Here is a 23857-nt window from a genome sequence, read left to right as displayed (position 1 = left end):
TTTTTCCCTCTGTTCTCTGTGGAGCAGGGCTGCCACTAAATAGGAATTTAACCGTCTGAAGCTTAAGTCATCGGTTAACCAGGGAGCTATCACTGGCCCCGTGCTCTTCTGTTTGCCTGAGCAAAATCTATCACGACTCTACACGCATATGGCATGTGTCAACTGTTTTAAAATTAGCCAATTTTCCTAAGCATAAAAATGGATTTTTGTCATATCACACACACCATATATCACAGAAACAAACTGGTTTTTGTTGTGGCTTTTTTTTCTTTCCAAAATACATTAAGTCTTTTTAAGTCACTGCCAAATCCATTTCGCTCACTGCATTTTTGAGATACATTTAAAGAAACCAAGCAGAGGGGCAAAAAAGAAAAAAAAAAAAACCTCATACGGTGCTGTCACCTGGAGAGAAATCTAGTTCATTATCAAGCCAACCATGCCTAAGAGGCTGGGTTGCTACACCTGCTTTTCAGTAATAAATACTGCATATGTATGCTGCCCTGCACTGAAAGTTTGGGATAGGGCAAAAATAATTAAAATGGTAAAATAATATGGTGATTAAGAAAAAGAACTGTCACTTATTGAGCATTCTCTGTGTACCCAGACATTAAATGCTAATTCTGCATTATTTCATTTCATACTCAAAACTATCCTATGAGTACACAATACATCCATTTTACAGACGTGGAAACTGAGGCTTACATAGGTAACTTGGCAAGGTCACATACTTAGCACACGGCAAGGCTTACCAATGACTTAAACCCAAGTTAGTAGTCCCTGAGCCTATTCTCTCGATGACTAGGTCATCTTATCTGTAAGTTAGAGCATATTCAACTTCTGGAGAGATAATACTGAGATATCAGTAAGCATCTAGGCCAATTCTTATGCCGCAGCTTTCTCTTAACAAAGGTTATAGGGGTGTTGTCACGGGCTCAGTTGCCTTAGGTTCCGTCAAATAAATCCCCACTTAGCTTGGCAAGAGGAAGAGAAGAAGATGAGGCGTCCTATGTCCTCCCACCAGCAGCACGAGGCACTGTTTTGAAGGACTGTGGATTAGAGCAAGCCTCTGGAAAATTCTGTGCGAGGCCCTGCATAATATTTCCAAACCTTGCTAAAGTCAAGAGTGAGGCAAATGTACTGGATAGGCAGCTGTCAGTGTGGTCCCTTTTAAGGGGCCTCCAGTTCCTCTCAAAAGGGGGGAAAAACACACAAAGTCTCCTACTTAGGTTAAAATTTGTGAATTTCTTTTTCAAAATGCTCAAGTGTTAATTGAGAGGGCAGCACATTAAATCGTTATTAGTCATTAATGCTTCAGCACAAATTAGTTGATCAGGTTACTGAGAGGTGTGAAGGGCCCTGAGGAAAAGATATCATTTTGATGGAGGTGGTGGGGAGTTGAATGGGTGGGGCAGGGAGGGAGGGAAGGAGGAAGGACCATAGTATATCTCACTCACTCACTCACATCCACACACACACACACACATCCACACGCACCCACACATACCCACACACATACATATATACACATACACACACACACCCTCTGCTTTCCCTTTGGAGCCTGCTGGGACTGTACTCACAGGTAAGGCTTTTCAGAAAGGTTCCAGCCACTCCTCAGCATCTTCCAGGCAAGAATCTTGCCTGCGCCTCCATGGCCAGAGGGCGTGTAACACAGCCGTCTGCCTCTAGGGGTCTCCAGTGCCCTGAGGCTTCAGGAGGAAGCTGACCTTGCTGTGTTATCCCGCAGGGCTCACATCCCAGAGGGCGAAGATTGCGGAAAGGGAAAGCGGCGCGTGCTGGGAGCACCCCCCAGGACCCCCTCACCCGCCGGGAACAGTGCTCATCGACTTCCCCAGCTCCTGCCTGTCGGCTCATTTATAATATGCTAAATGGCTGAACAGAGAGTGAGGGGGAGGCAGAAATTAACTGCCCCCGCACTCCGTACTGAGTGCTTAAGCGTTCTTATACCTCAAGGGGATTCCAAGGACTTCCCTCTGCAGCCCCACCCCGCACTCTTCCCGGAAGCCCCATCTCAGCTACTCCAGAGCGGGAATCGCCGCAGGCTCAGCCTGAACTCGGCTGCTGCCCCGAGTGAGGGTCAGAGCAGGGTCCCCCCTTGCTGCTGGGGCTGGACTCTGATGGCCAGACCCTCTCTGAGGTTGGGTCTGAGGGAGGGAAAGGACAGATAATGGGCGAGGACCACAGCCTGGCTCCTGGGAGACCGGGGTGTCCTATGAAAGCAAAGTCACTGAAGGCCAGAGGGTCCAGAAATTTTTTTGGAAAATCTGACAACTGAGGAGCATCAGGAAAAGCAAGAAACTTTGAGAGAGGCACTATTCTTCCCCACCCATGCTTGAACAGGCTGCAGGGTTGGCAGCAAGACTCCGGCTCTTTAACCCATTTTGTGTCTTGGGTTTGAATCACAGCGCCACTAGTCACTCTAGCTGTGAGATCGTGGGTAACTGACTCAACCTCTAAGTACTCTTTTTTTGTTTAATCTTTATAATGGGAATTGTGATATCTATTGCATGTGCAGGCTCAGTCACTCAGTCGTGCCTCACTCTTGGTCACCCCATGAACTGCAGCCTGTCAGGCTTTTTTGCACATGGGATTTTCCAGGCAAGAAGACTGGAGTGGCTGGCCATTTCCTCCTCCAGGGGATCTTCCAGACCCAGAGATCAAACTCTCGATTCTTTACCACTGAGCCACCTGGGAAGCCCATCTATTGCAAAGGAAGTAATTTTAACTAAAAGATTGCACAGCCGGTACGCTGGGTGCCTAGCACTGTGTGTGACACTCCACAGGCATTTGTGCATAGGCAGTGAATTTCACACATCTTCAATGACCGAGAGGAATTCATCCTAGGCTCCCTCCACAGGTGTGTCAGCATTAATGATAATCTTATATTTTAAAATCAATTTTAGTAAATGAATCATAAGCCCAGTGTTTTAAAGGAACTCTGTAGCATGATGATTTTCAACGCGTTTTTGAACAGCCTTTGGGTTCCAAGGAGGTGTCTCAAGGATCACTTGCAGGTGAAGAAAGAGAACTGACAGGTGGGGAAGCTCCGGGCCCCCAGACCTCCTCCAGTCAAAGACGTCTACTTTTATCTGTTTCACACATTGGGGTTCTGGGTAAGGATTTATTTGATTGGTCTTCTACTGCTTTTAAAAAAGGTTAAAACCACTGGCAATATACTTTTGTGTAATTCAGGGAAACCTTTCCTCCAAGTGTAAGGACACTCACCTCTTATTTCATTTGAACATGGAGTGCACCTGTATCCAGAAACAGGGGCACTTACATCCAGCCCACACGTCTTAAGTACCCAATATGTGTAAAGCATTGCACTTAAAACTTTGCAGCACCGACCTTGTGACCTGCTCCAGAAATACCCCGAGGATTTAACAATGCTTCCATCCCACTCCTAACCGATTTAGCCTTGTCCTCAGAGCAGCTACCCCAACCTTGACCACAAAGGCTCCCTTTCCCCTGCATGTTACCTAAGACAATGATCACGTTGAAAGTCCAGAGTCGAAGAGCATGGGCCTTGGGATCTCACAGATCTGAGTTCAAACGTGAGCTCTGCTGACCTCAGGTTATATTATGTCCCTGAACTTAAGTTTCTTCAACCATAAACAGAAGATAACCATTCTCTAAGTGTTGTTAGATGATTAAATGAGCGATGCCTGGCGAGCACTTCACATGGTAACTGCTGCCAGGTAGCTCTGGATGCTCTGGCGTCCAATAGCAAATCCTGAAGCTAGTATCTGACCCTCACTAACCATAGCTAAATGCCATTTCTGTTCTCGAAGGAAGTCAACGTCTTGTGAGATTTAATACTTAGGGATACAAAAGCAGCAGCTGTCATTTTCTCAAAGCCCATTGTGTGGCAGGCACATTGCTGATGTTTTTCAAACATCGTCTTTAATCTTCATGATGTTTGCACTTCATGATACAAGGGGATATCCTCTCCATCTTACTATATGGGCAAACTGAAGCTCAGAGAGGTTGTGTAATATATCCAAGGTCACACAACTACCGAGTGACCAGGACTAGATCAAAGCCCAATTTGTCTGACCCCGAAATCAGGAGCTTTTTCTCCCCACCTTGCTGACTCTCAGAACTTTTCCTATGAGGAAAGCAGAGGGCATGGCACAGGGGCAAGAGTCTCTGGGTTTTTCCTTCCCCAATTTCAGTCTGTAAACAGGAATGATACTTCATAAGTTTATAGTAAAAAATTAAATGAGAAAATATGGGTTTCAAAAAAAGCCTAGTACAGTGTTTATCAAGTATGCTTCAGATGTATATTAAATAGGTATGAACTTGCCCCCTCCCAGGTTTTATCTGCTCTCCAAATCATTTATTTTTTTAATCTTTTTACCAGAAATATTTATAGAAAAGATACATATGTATGTATGTGTATCTATGTGGAGTAGTGCATGTGAACATATATGTATATATGTGTATGTATATATACATATATATGAAAAATTATAGCACAGACTACCATCCAGGTCAACTGGCAGCATCTCAGAAGCACTGCCCTCTGTATACCCCTCCCTGGTCAAATTCCCATTTCTCCCTCCAGTCCAATTCACTTCTTGTCTTGTTGAAAAATAATTTTCCTTTCCCCTTCCGCTCATGCCACCGGCTCGTCTCCAGCCTTTTTGCTGTGCCTGCGCCTGTCACTTGACTAAGGTTCTGAGCAACACGTCATTCACAGGAGAGGCATGAAACCAAGTGGTTCGGCAGAGCAGGGACACACGTGCATGCGTGTCCTCACCCCCCACCTCTGTGGAGAGCAGCCAACCAGACATCCTGAGAGACATGTCTTAACCCCAAAGAACAGAAGGACAAGTGGACTGACGGGAGAGAGGCTTGCAAACATTTGGGCTGCTTCCTAGCACTTGCACTGTACCCCTCCTTCCCCAGCCTGGACCAAGTCCAGTACCTTCAGTGGTGGCGGATGCTCATTACATTACAAGCCACCAGAACTTGATTACTGAGTCCACAAGTTTTTTTTCTTTAGACCCCAGATTCTATCCCACCTGGAATTTCCAGGTGGCGCTAGTGCTAAAGAACCTGCCTGCCGATGCAGGAGACATAAGAGATACAGGCTCCATCCCTGGATCAGGAAGATCCCCTGGAGGAGGGCATGGCACCCCACTCCAGTATTCTTGCCTGGAGAATCCCATGGATGGAGGAGCCTGGTGGCTACAGGCCATGGGGTCTCACAGAGGCAGACATGAGTGAAGCGACTTAGCGCACACACATGCAAACTGACAGATCCATTTCCAATTTAAATGTTCCCTTCTCAAAGACACCTTCCTCAATCACTCTCTCCTACTGTACTCTATTTTGATGCTTTTCTTCATTATCAGCATGGAAAATATCTCATTTATTTGTCTACATATTTCTCTTTATGGATATATAGTAATAAGCGATATAGACTCAGTATCTAAACTGGGTTAGAATGTCAGCCACCTCTTACTAGCTGTGTGACTTTGGACAAATTGTTTAACCTCCCTGGGCTTCCAATTCATCATCTGTAAAATGGGAATATAAGATTTATTAAAATGAGAATGATAGAATCATGACATGAAGGCAATGAGTTAATATACATAAAACCTTCAGTATAGGGCCTGACACATAAGTCCTACTAAAGTGTAAGTACTTCTGTGTAAGACAGATAAGGACTACACATAAAGTACCTCTTTTATCAGCCATGCCAATAGTAATCATTATCATGATTATCATCCTCTCGAGTGTAAGCATCTTGATGGCAGGGTTTTTATCTGTTATTCACTGCAGAACTCCCAGTGCCTAAGAAGAGTACCTGGTACATACCGTATCCATAATATTCTGAATAAATAGTTCCTGACAAATGCATCTTAGAACTCCAACCCCAACAGTGCCTCTGAGTACAGGAGAGGGCCATAGGAACAGATCACTATAGTGTGCTGGGTATAGTACAAAAACAGAGTTTGAGTGAGATGTGCAGGGGTGTAGAAGAGGAGGCAGTTAATTCCTTGTCTTGGGCAAGTCTTCTCTTCCATAAGGAGAGTATCCTTACGTAGTGTTAAAGCTTAGTAACCCTCAGGAAACAGACCACAGGGCAAGGGAAGGTTCTCCACAAAAGCAACACAGCACATCTAACAGCTTGGGATACTGAGGAAACTGCCTGGAGTTCAGGTAGCTGGACTGAGAAGGGGTAAGGAAACAGACATGGAGAGGCTGCTGGACCAGATCGTGAAGGGCCTCCTCTTTGTGATGCTAACAAACTTGGGTTTTTCTCCTGATAGCAGTGAGGAGCCATGGGAGAACCATACTAAAGGAAAGAGCATAATGGCATTTACCAGTTTGAAAGATCACTCCAGCCAGAGGCTGGGTTGTCTAGTCCTTAAAAAAAGGAGACAGGGAGACCAAGTACAGGGCAAGTCCAGGTGAGAGGGATGAGAGCCAGACAGATAGGGGCTGGAGGAGGAGGGAAGGGGAGGACGGCTTTGAGAGATCAGCAGGAGGTAGATCTCCTTAAGTCTGAATTGATGGAATTGATTGGGTGTGGGGGTGGATTCAGATGGGTATATCTTTCCTTTTCTCCTTTGCCTTTCACTTCTTTTCTCAGCTATTTGTAAGACCTCCTCAAACAACCATTTTGCCTTTGCACATTTCTTTTTCTTGGGGATGGTCTTGATCACTGCCTCCTGTACAATGTCACGAACCTCCATCCAGAGTTCTTCAGACCCTCTATCAGATCTAATCCCTTGACTCTGTTTGTCACTTCCACTGTATAATCGTAAGGGATTCGATTTAGGTCGTACCTGAATGGTCTAGTGGTTTTCCCTACTTTCTTCAATTTAAGTCTGAACTTGGCAATAAGGAGTTCATGATCTGAGCCACAGTCAGCTCCCAGTCTTGTTTTTGCTGCTTGTATAGAGCTTCTCCATCTTTGGCTGCAAAGAATATAATCAATTTGATTTCAGTATTGACCATCTGGTGATGTCCATGTGTAGTCGAGTTTTCTTTTGTGTTGTTGGAAGAGGGTGTTTGCTATGATCAGTGCGTTCTCTTGGCAAAACTCTGTTAGCCTTTGCCCTGCTTCATTTTGTACTCCAAAGCCAAATTTGCCTGTTACTCCAGTATCTCTTGACTTCCTACTTTTGCATTCCAGTCCTCTATGATGAAAATGACATCTTTTTTGGGTGTGAGTTCTAGAAGGTCTCGTAGGTCTTCATAGAACCATTCAATTTCAGCTTCTTCAGCATTACTGGTTGGGACATAGACTTGGATTACTGTGATATTGAATGATTTGCTTTGAAAACGAAGAGATGATTCTGTCATTTTTGAGACTGAACACACATACTGCATTTCAGACTCTTCTTTGTTGACTATTAGGGTTACTCCATTTCTTGTAAAGGATTCTTGCCCACAGTAGTAGATATAATGGTCATATGAATTAAATTCATCCATTCCAGCCCATTTTAGTTCACTGATTCCTAAAATGTCAATGTTCACTCTTGCCATCTCCTGTTTGACCACTTCCAGTTTGCCTTGATTCACGGACCTAACATTCCAGGTTCCTATGCAATATTGCTCTTTACAGCATCAGACTTTACTTCCACCACCAGGCACATCCACAGCTGGGCGTTGTTTTCACTTTGACTCTGCTCTGCCTCTTCATTCTTTCTGGAGTTGTTTCTCCACTGATCTCCAGTAGCATATTGGGCACCTACCTAGCTGGGGAGTTCATCTTTCAGTGTCCTATCTTTTTGCCTTTTCATACTGTTCATGGGGTTCTCAAGGCAAGAATACTGAAGTGGTTTGCCATTCCCTTCTCCAGTGGACCACATTTTGTCAGAACTCTTCACCATGACCCGTCTGTCTTGGGTGGCCCTACATGGAATGGCTCATAGTTTCATTGAGTTAGATAAGGCTGTGGTCCACCGACTTGATGGACATGAATTTTAGCAAGTTCCGGGAGCTGGTAATGGACAGGGAAGGCTGGCATGCTTCAGTCCATGGAGTCGCAAAGAGTTGGACATGACTAAGTGAATGAACTGAACTGGGGGTGAAGGGAGGAGTTGTGTGAGAGAAAGCAGAGCTCAGGACAACCTGTATGTCTTAAATTTGCCCCTGGGGGATTGGTCTTCCCATTAACCAAAGCAGGGAATTTAGAGAGAGGAATCATTGTGTGTGTGAAATGGGTATATAATGTGTTCGCCTATGAACATTTTAATCTTGGCAATCATCAAAGTGAAATATGTTTGGTTGGAAAGAATGTTGACATTTGTCATGTGCCTGGAACTGTGTTTGGCTTCTTATGTATTTCATCTCATTTAATATTTAGAACAGATTGAGAGATGGGGCATTATTATTTTTTTTATAAATGATAAAACTGAGGTTCAGTTAAGATCCCTACTTTACACAGTGAACACTGAAGAACAGTAAGTAAACCAGTTTGATTAAGCAAGATTTAATGAACTGCATATAAAGAGAGGGATCAGAAAATAAAGTTTAGGGGCATATCATGGAAAAATTTGAATTGAGATATTAACCACCCCACAGGGATGTTGTAAAAATTGGTTGAGAGAAAGCGTATAAAGCATTTTGTAAACTATAGAAGGCTAAGCAAATATGAGGAATTCCAGTTGTGGCCAAACCTTATTGCAACAAATAATAATTAAGAACATAACAATGAGTGGACTTTAGTGTTCAAATCTGTACTTATTAAATAAAATTCAACAATGATGTCTTCTCCCCATTCTTCTTACTGATAGGTCCACAAAAGAATCTCTAACACATAGCAGTAACTTTTCTTTCTCCCCACCAAACCATCAACATATATTGTTTGAAGGAAAACTCTCCCAAGGAAAGATGATGATATGGTAGGCATGAGAAGGAAGAAGGGGATTTGAAAGTCAAACAGACCCAGCTGATCCCGACTACTGTGTCCTCACACTTTAGAGTGAGACCCTAAAGATATTTAACTTGGATATTTCTAATGTCAGGCAGAAACACAAAAAAATTAGGATAAAATTCCTAGGCCTCCTACCTGCTAATTGTTTCCATGTGAACTGGGAGCAGCAATGCTCTACAAATGCTTAAGACTGGGCTGAGTCACAGTTGGTAAGGTCACCATCAAACAAGCCAGCTTCAGCTATCTGTACCCTCCTTGACTTTCAACTTTGGAAATACATGACAGACATTCTCTGGGCTGCTCACCATCTTCCCATCCAAGTTCTCTCTCTTTATGTTTCTGGCCCCTCTTGTTTTAAGCCTGTGTTCTTTCTCCATATTAGCTGTCACTGCTCTGCAAAACTAGACCAGCACTGCCCAAAAGAAATATAATGTGACCACATAGCCACATTAGAAAGTAAAGGGAAATGGGTGAAACTAATCATAATATATCTTATTTAACCCAATATATACAGTATAATTTTAATGTGTAATCAATATTAAAAGAAACTGTGGTATCTTCCTTTAAGCCACGTCTTCAAAACTCAGTGTGCATTTTTACACTTTCGACGCTCACTGCAAGTGCTCAAGAGTTACACGTGGCTGGTGGCCGCCATATGAGTACTACAGTGTGGGGCAGAGCTCAGTCCTGGGAGGTATCAGATTGCCCACCCTTCACCTAATCCAGCATGCCAGGTATATTTATGTTTCACGTGAGCTTCAGTGAAAGGAATGATGGAGCATTTGGCTGTTGAGAATTCCATACTCTAATGATGTTCCTCAACTTTACTTCCATCTGCACAGCAGAGCAATAGTTTCCAGAGACAGCAGCCTGCATCCTAGTCACTGAAATGAGACCCCTCCCTCGCAGCCCCCAGGCTGAAGGACAACTGGGCTGCCTCTCTTCACCCCCAAATGGAAGGGGCTTTGGCCCACAGTCACTAACCACATGCCCATGGGCCTGGACCTCTAGGTTAGCCCCCAAACATGGCAGGCAATACTTGAGAATAAAATAAAGGGCCTCTGTCCCACCAACCAACTCAGGGTCACTTAACATAGGAAACAAAGGTGAAAACAAGGCCTAAGGGAGAATTTTCAAGACAAAGTACATATCCCTGAGGACTTGTCCTCAGAGGGAACTCCTGGGGCTAAGCGATCACACACCCACCAGGTTCTTGGGGACCTTCCTTGTGACCTGAGAGCCACGATGAAGTGACTTTAGGTAAGTCATTCAAGTTCTCAGGGCCCCACTGGAATTTTGTCCATGTCAGAATGGGGCCACCGAAGCAACCAGTGACAGGTAGAGTGAATGAAGGTCTCAAACCAAGCGAAGGCTGAGGAATAGGGTTTCACCAGTTCTGTGTTTGCCTTGACCCCTTCGCTAAAAAACAAGGCTCATGACTGAAGCCAGTGTGTGTGGCTGTCAGGTTGGAGCCATCTCCAGGTGCCAGGCAGCCCTTGGCCCTTCCTTGGCTGGCAGATTGACTTCCCTCCTCTGCTGTTCAGCTGAGCAATCGCAGTTCCTCGTGGTACAGCTGCAGGCAATACTGCACCCACCCTCTTGCTTTTGTGGTCTCCTCCTTGGGGACTGCTACAGCATATGTTTTATTAAAAAGGAAAAGGAGGGAAGATGAGAGGTTATGTACATGGGCGCGCTCAAGAATCTTAAGATGGAAAGTCTCCTCAATGCTAAATGCCTGAGGGCTTTGGCATTTTGCCGGCTCCAAGTAAACCTCAATAGGGATATTTGGGTGGGGAAACAGGAAATGAAGGAAAATCAAGGCTCTCGCTCTTCGGAGATTCTCAGTCTAAAAAAAAAATATGAGATTTTTCTCATATTCTCTTGAAATTTGCCTACTCCCCTCCCCAATATCTTTCTCCAAAACTTTTGATATGCTGTTGATAAGCTCTCTGACCTTGAGCACTGTTTCTCCCATCATATATGGATTAGACTTGAGGGTGGGTAGAAGGCTTAGGTAATTTTCAGTGTCTAATGAGATGTCCAACATTTCAAATCCCTCTGTCTCATGTGAGGGCAGCTTCCCCTAGGCCACTCTATGCTTCAAGTAATTAACCCAGATGTATGCAGTTACCAGGATCCAAGTGGAGAAGTGGCTTAGAGCAAATCCCATGGAAACATGCAAGCCTTGAAGTTTCCAGCTTCCTCAACTGTGCTGCAGTGAGCCTCTCTGTCAACTGGGATCTTTTTACCATCTCTTCCTCTCCAAACAAATCCCAGTCTATCCCCCAAGGCACAATTCAAATTTTCCTTCCTTGGAATATTGAGAGCTCTTGTTATCTGCACAAATCGATTGTAGATGAATTAGGTCAGCCTTGTGAATTTCTTGTATTGAACGGCTGTTTAGAATGTATGTTGTCATTTACCTTTTCCCCACATGTAAGCCTATTTTCCTAACTAGAATGTAAGATCATTGAGGGCAAAGACAAGGTCTTATAAGACTTTGTATCCCTCATAGCTCTTAGGTCAGTGCTAGAGGCGAAGTCCTAGGTTACTGCAGCCTCCCATTCCTAAGAATTATAGAACAGCTGAGTCAAATCATGGCTACCACAATTAAACCATTCCCTAGGAGATACCTGGAGAGCCTAGGGGTAATTTAGGAGTGAAAAGACCCAGACCCCATTCCGTAGTTTCCCTGAATTGTTCCAGAGTAAACTAGTTCATCTTTCCAAGGTCCTCTGCCCTCCTTTTTCCAAGAAGGAGGCTAAACTCATTCTAGCTCTACTTGTTAGGGTAATCAAAGATAAATGAGACCATAAGGCATGTGAAGATTAATTAGATGAGCTCCCTAAAATACCTCTAGCCCTTTGGAAAAGTATGCCATTGTAAAATGTACATACAAGGTCTTATTATTTAAGAGAAAGAGTTGAATCACCAAAAATAGTCTGCACAGTGGAGAAAACAAAACACTAACCAGGAACCCTCAACACTAAGCATCCCACTCAGCAGAAAGTGCCCACACAGATGTCTCCAGTCCCTCCAGATTACTTCTTGTTTATGAGCTGGGGAGGGATTTTGGAGCACCGTCTCAGAGGGGATGGTTTTTGTGCCAGGCTCCCCAGTGGCCAGCCTGTGTCTTGGGAAAGGGGATCAGAAGGAGTTGATGACGCAGGTATGTTCTTTGCCCTCTGGTCTTGCTCAGTAAACAACCTGTTAGAAGGCCAGAAGGGAAAACCCAAAGGATGATCTTAAGGGCCTAAATGGGGGAAGACATCGCCCATCCCTGAGTCTGGCCCAATGCTAACAGAGCAGGAACCCTCCTCACTCCCCAGCCCATCCCTCCTTTCCTCCTTTCTTGTGGCCACACTGCAGCACACATCCCTCCATTCTTGGAGACAAAGCCAGCCCCATTTTTGGGGAGGAGTGAGAAGCAAGAGTCCGGGATGCTACTGTCTTCTCCATGGCTGCAGAACAGCTGTTAAACCCTTTGGTGCCAGCTGCCCTCCAGCAGGGAAAACCATGGTCTGATATTTGCGTTTTCCTCAAACATTTCACAGTATCCAGGCTCTCTACCAACTCAAAACATATCCCTCCTCGAAGAAACAAAGCATGCGTTTTTCCCCACAGTAGGCAAGTAGTCAGAAGCTGAAAAGAAGGTATACACACACACACACACACACACACACACACACACACACACACACACATATGTATAGCAGCAGCTGTGATAGAAAATTTCAGGATCATCGTGACAGCAGTGTTTGGTCATGCCCTCAGTGGTGCAAAGCAACTTATTTTGGATGGAAGGAACTCCAGAGGGTCCTGCCATCAACAAATAACATACACATAACTGTGTGAAACCAAGAGGGAAAACACACAAACTCCAGAATCACTTTGCTGTTGTCTGATGTCATCAGACTGCCCCCCAGGGGATTTTGTAAAATACTTTAGCTTCTTGGTTAACACTGGCAATTGCATGTATTCTAGGAAGCATGGTCAGAAAGAGAATCTCTTCACCCTGCACATGTCTGGAGAAGACAGAGGCAGAAATACTTGACTTACAACATACCTTTTATTCTCCTGATGGCTCTATGCTGACAGATCATTGTCCCTGCTGGACGAGGCTCAGATTGCCCAGCTAGAAGCCTGGCCTGTTATAATTGCTCTCCTTTGAACAAAAACATTTGCTTCTGCTCAGGGCACCTGACTCCCAGAGCAAGGAAGAGCACACACACAGTTCTTTATGGATGGGGTCTGTTCAGTCATGTTACAGTGCATTAGCTTGATTATTAGTTAATATTTGGCTTAGGTCTATATACCCTGGATAAATATGTACCACGCAGAGGGACTGCTTGGTGAGCAGAAAACTCCTCTGGGCTGGAAGAGCAGCTCCCAAGTTCATGTTCCTACTAGGCAGGAACACTCCAGGCATCTGGGGCCTGGGCAGGGAGTTGCACATGCATGCTGCTTCTAGAGGCAGCCTGCTTCCTTCATATAGCTGTTAACAGGCACACACAAACACACAGACACACACACACACACACACACACACACACACCATAGGCAGCATTAGATGAGTACCCAGAAAGATAGCCAAATAATCTCAGCGTGCCCCTCCTTCCAGCATAGCAATTCTCTCCCCAGTGTCCCCAGCAAGCTACCAGTTTCCACTCAATCAGTGGGGTTCCTGCTGCCACCCTGGGGAGACTATTTGCAACCCACAGGGTTCACTCTTCAATCTTTATTTCTTCCTGGCTGTATGTGCATGGGAGCAAGAGACAGGCCTCTATAGACATGCCAGGGAGCTCTACGGACATGTGAATAGAGCTCTAGGAATGTGTGAATATCTGTGAACGTGTGGATCGTGTATGCCGACCTCAGCTCTTGGGGGTCCGTCCCAAACACAGGGAACCATGTACAGTCCAATCCAGCATCCGCTGGGTAGGCAGAAGTCCTTGTCATCTTCTGCAATTATGCAGCCTGACAGGTTTTCTGAAGCTAATGGGAGTTACACTAACTTTGAGGACTTAAACCAAGCAAAAGCAATATAGGTCAGGCAGAGTGCCCAAGTCGTGTGACAGCCATGCAAGCAACACCAGGAGGCCATAACAGGACGGTCTCAAGCTAAACCCCAAAGTCCACTGCTCAGCTCCACAAGACAGAACTAAGAGGCGAGGGGGATCATTCCCTCTGCCTGCAACTGCCAGGCACCAGGACAAGAAGGCTGTAGGAGAGCAAAAGCATCCCCTTATCAAGAGACACACCAAAAAGACAACGAAAAAGGGCGGTGGAGAAAAACCACCAACCCCCTGCACTGTTACCTTGAGTCCTGCAAGAGCCCTCCTTGCTCTATCAGCTGCTCCCCAAACCTCCACCGCCTGGGAGGAGACTCCTGAAAGGTTCCAGGTTTTTGTGCAACATCTCCAATGGCAGCTTTCCAAAGTTTTTACTTCATGATGTCTCGTGGCTCCTTCTCATTTGGGGAAAACGTGAATGCCTCCCCCTCAGCGTGTGAAAGGGAGCGGATGTCTCTTTTCAAATCTTGCTCCCTGCTTCGCTGCTGCTGCTGCCGCCGCCGCGCCGCCGTCAGACCACTTGCCTGCTGCCTTCTTCCAGCTGAGCAGCCAGGATGCCCGGCATCCACAGCATGTTTGAAGTGAGGCTCGGACGCTGGGTCGGGGCGCTCGCGGGTGGAGAGGGAAGGAAAGTACCAACCCCAACCCGGGGAGTCCTCTATCCCTGCACCGAAGAGAAAGCCAAGCTCGTGCCTTCCTCCCAACTCTGTAGAGACTCACTCGCCCTGTCTCTCTCCCGGAATTACTGCGTTGCCCATGGGTAGAGACAGTTCCTCCAGCTTCAGTGCTCCCTCGGCTGCCTGCAGACCTGCCCGGACGCTCGCCGCGCACGGCAGGTGCACATCCCCGGGCAAACGCTAACGGTGTCCTCTGAGCTCAGCGAAGACGCTGCCCGAGCAGCCGCGAGCAGAGCAGCTTCCGAGGCGGGCGGATTCCATCCCAGGCTGTAGCCCAGCGTGTCCCCGCTCCGACTCCGCGCTTTTCACCTAAGCAGTTTCACCTGCAGACTCACACACCAGATGAGTGTCTTAAGATAACAATGCTCCCCTGCCTGCCTCTCGCTTTCTTTCTTATGCACGTAGGTGGGCAGCCAATGAGACGCAGCTCCACACTCCCCACGGGGGCCCATTGGCTGGGAGGCTTGACTGGGGGCGGGCTCGGGGCCTCACCGGCTGTCTTCTTTGGTTAGCTGGCTGGCTGGGGTACCAGCTCTGTTAACCCTCCCAGCTTTGCAGCAGAGACTTTTTTTTTTTTTTGGTATGGATAAGGGAGCCTTGGATAAATTCATGACTGGGGAGTTGGATAGTCGAAGAAGGCTGAGGAACAGGAAGAAGCTTGGAAGCTAATTACATTTTCTTCTATTCTTCTGAGTTTCCATAATCATTTGTCCCAGACCATTTTGTTTGTTTGCTTAACTAGAACTTGCAGAGATAAGGACCCATTTGAGCCATTTTCCTTTTAATTTGAGGTTTTATTTGGTTGTTTTGTGCATTTTAGCCTCTTGGTCAGGGTCCTGAATTACTTAATTAGAAATCACTGCCCAGGTGAGAATCTTTATCTTAGTGTATTTTCTGCCTCTCTCACATACATGACACACATCATAGATCAAGGGGAGAGAGAGAGGCAAAAGACAGCAGGAACTCAGTGAGCAGACAGAGAAAGAGAGCTAGAGACTCTGAACAGCTAAATCAAGAAACATTATGTCCCCAAACCAGGAATGTGAAGACAAAGGCAAAGAAAAGAACTTCAGGTTTCTGGGGCGAAATTAAGAGGAAAAAATGTCCTGCCTCCCCCAAAGTGAATTGTTTTGCCTATGGTGTTTTCCTTGGGCATGCCTCTTTTCACTTTAGTGTGTGTCAGGAAGAGGGAATCTCCACTTGGTTTTTAAAGGAAGACTAGAGAAGTCAGAACAGGAACAGCCTTGTTTCTGTGTTTCTGTGAAGCAGGTGCTGTCGCTGAGCCTGTGAATTGAGAGAAGAGAGAGAAAAAGGAAGAATGAAAGAGAGAGAGAGATGGGGGTGGGAAGGAAAGAGTAAAGGAAAAAATATTAACTTTGAATAAAAAAATATGAAATATAGTTCTAAATGTCCTAATGAGGGTGCAAAACTGAATTAATATTTCCAGCTAACTAGCATACTGCACTAAATTTTGGCAGAGCATGGGAGCGTAATAGTTGAAGAAAGAATCCAATTCAACAGAAGAGCTGGGGGTTGGAGCTGGCAAAGGGATGTGAAGGGTTCACACTAACTTGTGTGATGGGGAAAATATGGAGAGGAAAATACGAAGTCAGAAAGGGAGAGAAGTCTTTTGATTTAGTTTCATTTAAAAATGGAAACCAACATTAAGGATTATTTTCATAAAGAAGCAGAAAAAAGAAAAGTAGGCAGAGGTTTACCGAATGTTGAAGTAGTATATACCAGGATTATCTAAAAAGCATCAGGAAGCCAGCTGTTCTGAGTGAATGGGGAAAATGAGAAATATTCCTCCCATACATACCTCTTAGCTCCACTCATCTCTTTCACCTCTACTCTCTCCTCTGCATCTTTTATAGCTTTGACCTTCCCTTTCTGGATTGTAGGTATCTTTTCGCCTTAAGCTACAAAACATGTCAGAGAGCAGTCCCCAGGATAAAACATGGAAGTGGACCAGTGAAAGTCTAAATCTGTTACTATCCAACTGCTGAGTTATTTACTCCTGCGCTTCCTAGAGACAGAGGCCTCCTGAACTTTCCCTGGTGAAAAGACACCAAATTTCGAGACTCTTATAAAAAAAAAATAGTAGAAAGGAGTGGTAAAGGAAAGGGGAAGTTGAACAAATGACTACCAATCTTCAGGGAAGGAAAGTTAAAATTTCCAAAACCTCTAAAGAAGAAGGAAAGAGGGTATAGAGTTGGGAGACAAGAAAACAACTTGTAGAAAGAAAAAAAATTGCATCTGCTTTCTTCTTCTATAGGGTCCGCTGCTGCTGCTGCTGCTAAGTCGCTTCAGTCGTGTCCAAAGCCATGTAAAAAACAGCTTAGTCAGGTATACTAGACATTACTAGACCACAAAGAAAGCTGAGCACTGAAGAATTGATGCTTTTGAACTGTGGTGTTGGAGAAGACTCTTGAGAGTACCTTGGACTGCAAGGATATCAAACCAGACCATCCTAAAGGAAATCAGTCCTGAATATTCATTGGAAGGACTGAAACTGAAGCGAAAGCTCCAATACTTTGGCCACCTGATGTGAAGAACTAACTTACTGGAAAAGACCCTGATGCTGGGAAAGATTGAAGGCAGGAGGAGAAGGGGATGACAGAGGATGAGATGGTTGGATGGCATCACCAACTTGATGGATATGAGTTTGAGCAAGCTCCAGAAGTTGGTGATGGACAAGGAGGCCTGGAATGCTGCAGTCCGTGGGGTTGCAAAGAGTCAGACACGACTGAGCAACTGAACTGAACTAGACATTACAAATTCCATGAGTGTACAGTTTGATATATTTTTGCCTATACATGCATCCATGTGATCACTACCCACAGCATTTCCAGGAAGCTTGTCCTGACATTCTCAGTCCAAACTCCCTTCCCTGCAGAGATAACCACTATTCTGACTTTCAGCATCAAAGAGTAATGTTACCTTGTCATGAATTTCATAAATATTTTATCTTAGAGGATAACCTCTTCTGTGTCTGGTTTCATTCTCTTATGTCTGCAAAATTCATCCACATTGTTGCACAATATTTTTTATTGCTGTGTAGTATTCCATCACATGACTGTATGCTATTTATTCATTCTCCTATTGATGCATAGTTGAGTTGTTTCCATTTTTGTTTTACATGAGTAAACATGCAATTAATGTTCTTGTACATTCTTTTGGTGGACATATCATTTATCCTGGGCATATGCCAAAGAGTATTAGTCACTTGATTTGCTTTTGGTTACTACATGGGAAAAAAAATCTCATGAAAAAAGTTCTGAAGCCTATTTTCTTTCTGAAATAATTGAAGAGTGGCAACAGCTATCACTCATGAGCACCAATTGTCTAAAATGTTAGATCCTTTATATACATAGTCTCATTTCCTTCTCACACCTATTCTAAAAAGCATGCGTTATTGTTTCTGTTTTGCTAATAAAAATGTTCTATTTTGCTAATAAAAATGTAAGACACTATGTTGGGAAATGGCCATTGACCTTCTAAGGTTTTGTGTGTGTGTGTGCACGTGTGTGCACGTGTGCACGCACATAAGGGCTCTGGACCTATGGGTAAAGGGAGTGATGGAAAGTCTCACTTCATAGCTAAGGGCTGAGATTCGTCTGCAGATAAGAGAGAATCTGGAGAACACTGAGTGGTGGACAGAATGGCATGGGAGGAGTAAAAATGGGTTGCGGACTTTAATTTGGTGGGGATGCATTTGTGTGTCGCGGGGGAATGGGAACCGGACAGTGTAGTAAGCACAACATCTAACAGAATAAAGAGTAGGAAATTTGGAAAAGTTTTTGAATTTCCAAACTATGGTGTTTGAACTTTATCCTGTGGGAAAAGAAAAACTAGAATGGCATGAGGAAAGTAAGATTTCATAAAGATCAACCTGGTAGCTGTCTAATAAAGAGTTTAAAAGCAGGAGAAGCATTCAAAAGCTATTATGAGTCAGGGAGCAAGGCCATTGGAGCTGGAATATGGAAGCTGGACCTCAGGAAGAAAGTCAGGATTGGAGATGACAGAACCTGCTATTTTATAGTGTCTTAGTCAATACAAGTATTTGTATTTCTATAACCTGTGGGATGGGCAGAGATCAGTGGCCCCATTTTATTGAGGGGGACAATGAAGATAAGAATAGTCCAGGTTCAAACTGATTTGTCTCTAGGATGATATGCATATTTAAAGTGGTATTAAAATCTGCACTGATGGATATGTAATAATAAACCTATCTGTTATTAATATGCAAAATAATAGTGTTCCAGGCTCACCTCCAAAGAAGCAAATTATGGAGTTGAGACTTGACTTCAAGTCTATTGCTTCACTACATCATGTTGCCTGTATACAAAGGTAGTTATTTAGATGTATACAAATTTCTCCCAGTCCCATTTAAAAGTAAAACATCATACAGAAGAGATGCTCTAGTTCCTGTGAACTTCAACTTCTCCCCATCTCTAGGTATTTACTTCCCTAAGAAAAGGCCAGGTCACAGTGTATGCGTATTTAGAGGAATCCAGTGCCCTGGCGATATACTATCTCTTTTTATGTGCATAGTCCTCTTGCTCGACCCTTCCACAAATTCCAAGTCTTTCCAATTCAATTTGTTGTTGTTCAGTCACTCAGTCGTGTCCGACTCTTTGCGACCCCATGGACTGCAGCACGCTGGGCTTCCCTGTCCTTCCCTATGTCCTGGAGCTTGCTCAAATTCATATCCATTGAGTCGGTAATGCTATCTAACCATCTCATCCTCTGCCGTCCTCTTCTAAATGGACGTTTAATCCATGTACCCTTTTTCTTGTGACTGTGAATGAGAAAGTATGTAAAAATGTAATCATGTAAAAACTATAGATAGGCAAAGTAAAGTCAATATTGACTTATCAGAAAATCAAATGGTTCACTTGGGTTTTCTAAAATGACTCAATACACTTCAGAAAATGAAGAAGAAAGATTTCAAAACAATAATAGATTATATGCTACTCAAAAGCAAGAAGAGTATTTTTCCTAGAATCTGTCCATGCTTAGTCTAATGCACAGCATATGGTAGGTATGCAAATGTTTACTGAATGAATTACTGGGAGCCATTAAAGTCCAGAAATTATCCACGGGTGTACCTAGATGTCCTAAACTGTGTAGTGGAAAGGGCCCTAGGCAAAATCTTGTTTGTGGTCTTCACTCCCCCACTCCTTCTTGGCAGATTGATCTTGGGTAAACTGCTTCACTGGGGCTTCCCCCGCCTCTCCCCCGGCTCAGAGGTGAAGAGTCAGCTGGCAACGCACGAAGATCCCCTGGAGGAGGGCATGGCAACCCGTTCCAGTATTCTTGCTTGGCGAATCCCATGGACAGAGGAGCCTGGTGGGCTGCAGTCTATGGGGTCGCACAGAATCGGACACGATTGAAGTGATTTAGCATGCATGCATGCATTGGAGAAGGAAATGGCAACCCACTCCAGTGTTCTTGCCTGGAGAATCCCAGGGATGGGGGAGCCTGGTGGGCTGCTGTCTATGGCGTCACACAGAGTCAGACACAACTGAAGCGACTTAGCAGCAGCAGCAGCAGAAGCAACTGACCAAACGCAAGCATGCAAACTGCTTCACTGTTTCACTGTCCTCAGCTTCCTTATGTGTCAAATGAGAAACTGGACTAATAGATGATCTGGTAGTTTCATGCTATTTCTCACATTCTAAGACCAAGTGTATTTTCTCGTTATCACTCTAATTTTTCAATGGGAAACCTTGAGTAACAAAGTTAATACTGGTTTTTATGCTAGAGAGAGTAGGCAAAAGAGACACCATGGGGTCTTTATCTCAGTATCTCCTATGAAGATGAGTTTAAAAAAGTCATTAGCTGATAAATGCTTTTTGCAGTAATTTGCAATGCTACATGGTAATAGTTAGTTCTCAGATATGTTAAAAAAAAAACTGTTATAAAGTCTTTATCTCTTTTCTTATAAGCAAGACTTTTACTCCATAAATGTGACCTTAAATATATGACTCATTTTCTTTATTCCCATTCATCAACTAGAGTAACCTTGTCAAATATATGGCAAAAGCTTTTTTTGTTGTTTCTTTAAAAGGACATACATTCAGAGATGCCAATAAATTGACACTAGGTAGAATGAGAATGAAATTGTTCTCAAGTGGAAATCCTCTTTGAAAATGGTGATGCATTAAATTCCCAGAGATTAGAAATTATTTATAACATAGTCTTATAGCACTTAGTATTTAAGTCAGCATTGAATAAATGTTTAAGGGCCAACTTTTTTTTTTAATTGAAGTATAGTTCATTTACAATATTGTGTTAGTTTTGGCAAACTTTTGAAATGAGTTAAAGGTTATCCTGTAAGAGAAAGTTCAGTTAATCATCAGATACTAGCACATACAAAAATCACTTTTCTATCAGTTTATTGCATACTATCATCATTTTGTTAAGACTTAAGGCATTACTGCCCAGCACTAATGGAAACAAAACTTTCAAGGGTTTTTGCTGTTAGTGGCGTTTTTATTATCTGCCCTGTTCTACTCTTGATTGGACTGGGTTTGACCTGGCCCATGCCCAAGGATATTTTTTTATTCCTTTTCCATTTGTTAAGGGTGTCTAGAAACTTTGTTTTTCTCACATTTTCTTCCAGCTCTGTTCTGTTTACTGGATTCTCTATAACTAAAGGCTCAACAATTCTTTGAGCTAGCTCTACTTTTTCTATCAATTATAGCCAGCTCCAAATGATCTTTATATTGCTTACCATAGATAAGATTGGTAACAGAAATGGAACGGAAAAGGGATAGAGAAATAGCAAATAAAAGTTCTAATTCCCTGCTTAACTGTATGCAATACACTGACTTTGTTGTTCACACAATCTATCTATATATATGTACATACAAAATATTCCCTCTAAACATATTTCTGCACCGTTAGTGCTGAGTAATAACACACACGTGCATTTATTCCAGCACACGCTTATCCAATATAAAAATCCAATTTTAGTGGGTAAAAAAAGAATGGAACCACCTATATCTACAAAACAACTGGGGGAGTATTTGCATCTACAGACCCCCCATCACTGGCTTTGAGGAAGCACATTTAAAGGGGTGTGCGTGCGCGCCCTTCCCAAGCCATCAGGAAAATAATGCGGGAGGGAAGATTTTGCATTGGAAAAACGGCTGGGGGAAAAAAAAATGCTGTGCAGGTAGTTAATAGCCAAGAGCGTGCTCCTGCTGGGGGGATGCAAAGGAGGAAGGCGGCAGCACCGGCTGCCCGCTGGGGGCTGACCTGATTCCCAGAATCTTCAGCTCCCTTCCTCTTTCCTCCGACGTCCTTCCTTCTCCTTTCTTCTCTCCCCACTTTCCCCCCACCTCCCCTCTTGCCTTCCCCAGATAAGCAGCTCCGGGAAACAAAGAGCGCGCGGGCTCTCCTTAGCCCTGCACCAGGCCAGCGGCATCTCGGTCCGGGGCACCCGGGCTTTCCCGGCTCCGCATCCCCTCCCCAACCTCCCCCGCCTCCCGCGCTCGCTCGCTCGCTCGCTCGCTCCCTCCCCGCTCGCTGCCTCCCCCACCTTCGCAGCGCTGGGAGGAAGGCGGCCGGGGCTCAAGATGGCTTTAGCCGGGCTCTGCGCCCTGCTCGCCTGCTGCTGGGGGCCGGCGACGGTGCTGGCCACGGCCGCCGGCGACGTGGATCCTTCCAAGGAGTTGGAGTGCAAGCTCAAGAGCATCACGGTGTCGGCGCTGCCCTTCCTGCGCGAGAACGACCTGAACATCATGCACAGCCCCTCGGCCTCCGAACCCAAGCTCCTCTTCTCCGTACGCAACGACTTCCCGGGAGAAATGGTCGTGGTGGACGACCTGGAGAACACAGAGCTGCCCTACTTCGTGTTGGGTGAGTCCCGGGGGAGGTCGAGGCGGCCAGAGGCGCTGGCCCGGCGCCCCCAGCCCCCCCACTCTGGCTCGCTCTCCACACCCACTCGCCGACTACCTCCCCTCCCCCACCCTACCTCCCTGGATCCGCCCCGTACCCAGACCATTCTCCAAGCCGACCTACAGGCGGGCGCTTCAGTGCACCTGACTTCTCCCCCGAATCCGACCCGGATGCTGGGCCTCCCACCTCCCCTGCACTGCCTTGGCCCCCAAGGAACAGGTTGCCCGAGTCCCTCTGAAACGGTCCCCGGCTTTCATTCATAAGCACACGCACCGGAGCCCTTCTTGGCTGCTCCCAGTTCAACTCCCAGAAGCCCTTTTCCTGCTCCCAGGCCACAAGCTCAGTTCTTGGCTTCAAGCCCCCAGGACCACCCCTCCTCCCCCCAGCATCTCCTGGGGGCAGTTAAAAATAGGTATCTACTGCTCACCTAGCCAGGCCTGTGCAGGGCAGATTGGGTGATTCTCAAGAATTCTCTCAGTGAGAGCTCTTTATCTGTCACTAGGCTGCTGACCCTGGGTTCCAGCCCTGGGTTGGGAAGATCCCCTGGAGGAGGACATGGCAACCCACTCCAGTATTCTTGCCTGGAGAATCCCATGGGCAGAGGAGCCTGGCCGGCTGCAGTCCAGAGTCAGGCAAAGAGTCAGGCAGGACTAAGCACACACAGGCTGCTGACACTCTGGCCTTCCTTCGGAACACAAGTTTCTTACAGCCCTGGTGTCCAATCTGGCAAGTCCTAGCTCCATGCTTTCGTGTAACAGACACCTCCAAGTCTCCAACTCCTTGAATAAAGAAATCATCCAGACTGTGGTCTGTTAACATTGGCATCTTTGTTCTCAAGCTCCCTTAGAGAGATAGACACGGGCATTCCTGCACAAAGAATGGCTTCCCTGGGTCAAGAAGCTCTTCCTTCCTTTGTTTACATCTCTCTCTTGGTATCCTATTTTAATTTTCTTAGGCCACAAAACTCCTTCAGATACTAGAACTTCTACATTACTTCTAGTCCACTCCTCTTTTTTTCACTACTGAGCTGCAAAAGAGACTGTAGTCCTGCTTCTGCAGCTTGCAGAGTACCACAGGTGCATGTGACTTTGTTATCCAAAATTTCCTTCACTTCTCCCTGTGCAGATCCACCTCACCTTGCTGTGCAGGCCAGCCATGCAGTCCATTTCTTTAGTGTTGCTATAAACCACCATTCTTATTTTGCCAAGGAGAGAATTAATAGACAGCTACCAGTAAGTTTCTAGATCCAAGGAAAAAAATGTGAAAATGTCCAGGAAGCTTTC

The 23857-nt window shown here is 45.1% G+C and overlaps 2 protein-coding genes and 1 long non-coding RNA gene across 4 annotated transcripts in view; 2 read left to right on the top strand and 1 right to left on the bottom strand.

The window, feature by feature from the left end:
* Positions 1-15026, bottom strand: part of BRINP2 (BMP/retinoic acid inducible neural specific 2) — a 153460-nt gene extending 138434 nt beyond the window's left edge. For both annotated transcript variants that reach the window (XM_055582749.1, XM_055582748.1), the window contains exon 1: positions 14236-15026. The gene's annotated coding sequence lies outside the window, so the exon portion shown is untranslated. The remainder of the gene's footprint in view (positions 1-14235) is intronic.
* A 127-nt stretch (positions 15027-15153) lies between these two features.
* Positions 15154-17664, top strand: LOC129653261 (uncharacterized). Its single transcript, XR_008715022.1, has 2 exons — positions 15154-15533; positions 16942-17664. It is a non-coding gene; the product is annotated as an uncharacterized LOC129653261 (long non-coding RNA).
* Positions 17665-22252: 4588 nt separating this feature from the next.
* On the top strand, positions 22253-23255 carry LOC129654311 (astrotactin-1-like). The gene is made up of 2 exons (XM_055583806.1): positions 22253-22535; positions 23077-23255. The coding sequence occupies exons 1-2, from the start codon at positions 22253-22255 to the stop codon at positions 23082-23084; spliced, it is 291 nt and encodes a 96-aa protein (XP_055439781.1). The 3' UTR covers positions 23085-23255.
* The last annotated feature ends 602 nt before the right edge of the window (positions 23256-23857 follow it).

Source organism: Bubalus kerabau, chromosome 5, assembly GCF_029407905.1.
Source record: "Bubalus kerabau isolate K-KA32 ecotype Philippines breed swamp buffalo chromosome 5, PCC_UOA_SB_1v2, whole genome shotgun sequence".
NCBI lineage: Eukaryota > Metazoa > Chordata > Mammalia > Artiodactyla > Bovidae > Bubalus > Bubalus kerabau.
The sequence above is the reverse complement of the archived record's forward strand: the minus strand, read 5'-3'. Positions and strand labels throughout refer to the sequence as shown.

Coding starts and splice junctions, on each gene's coding strand:
- LOC129654311 (XM_055583806.1), top strand. CDS start 22,253: ATGGCTTTAGCCGGGCTCTGCGCCCTGCTCGCCTGCTGCTGGGGGCCG.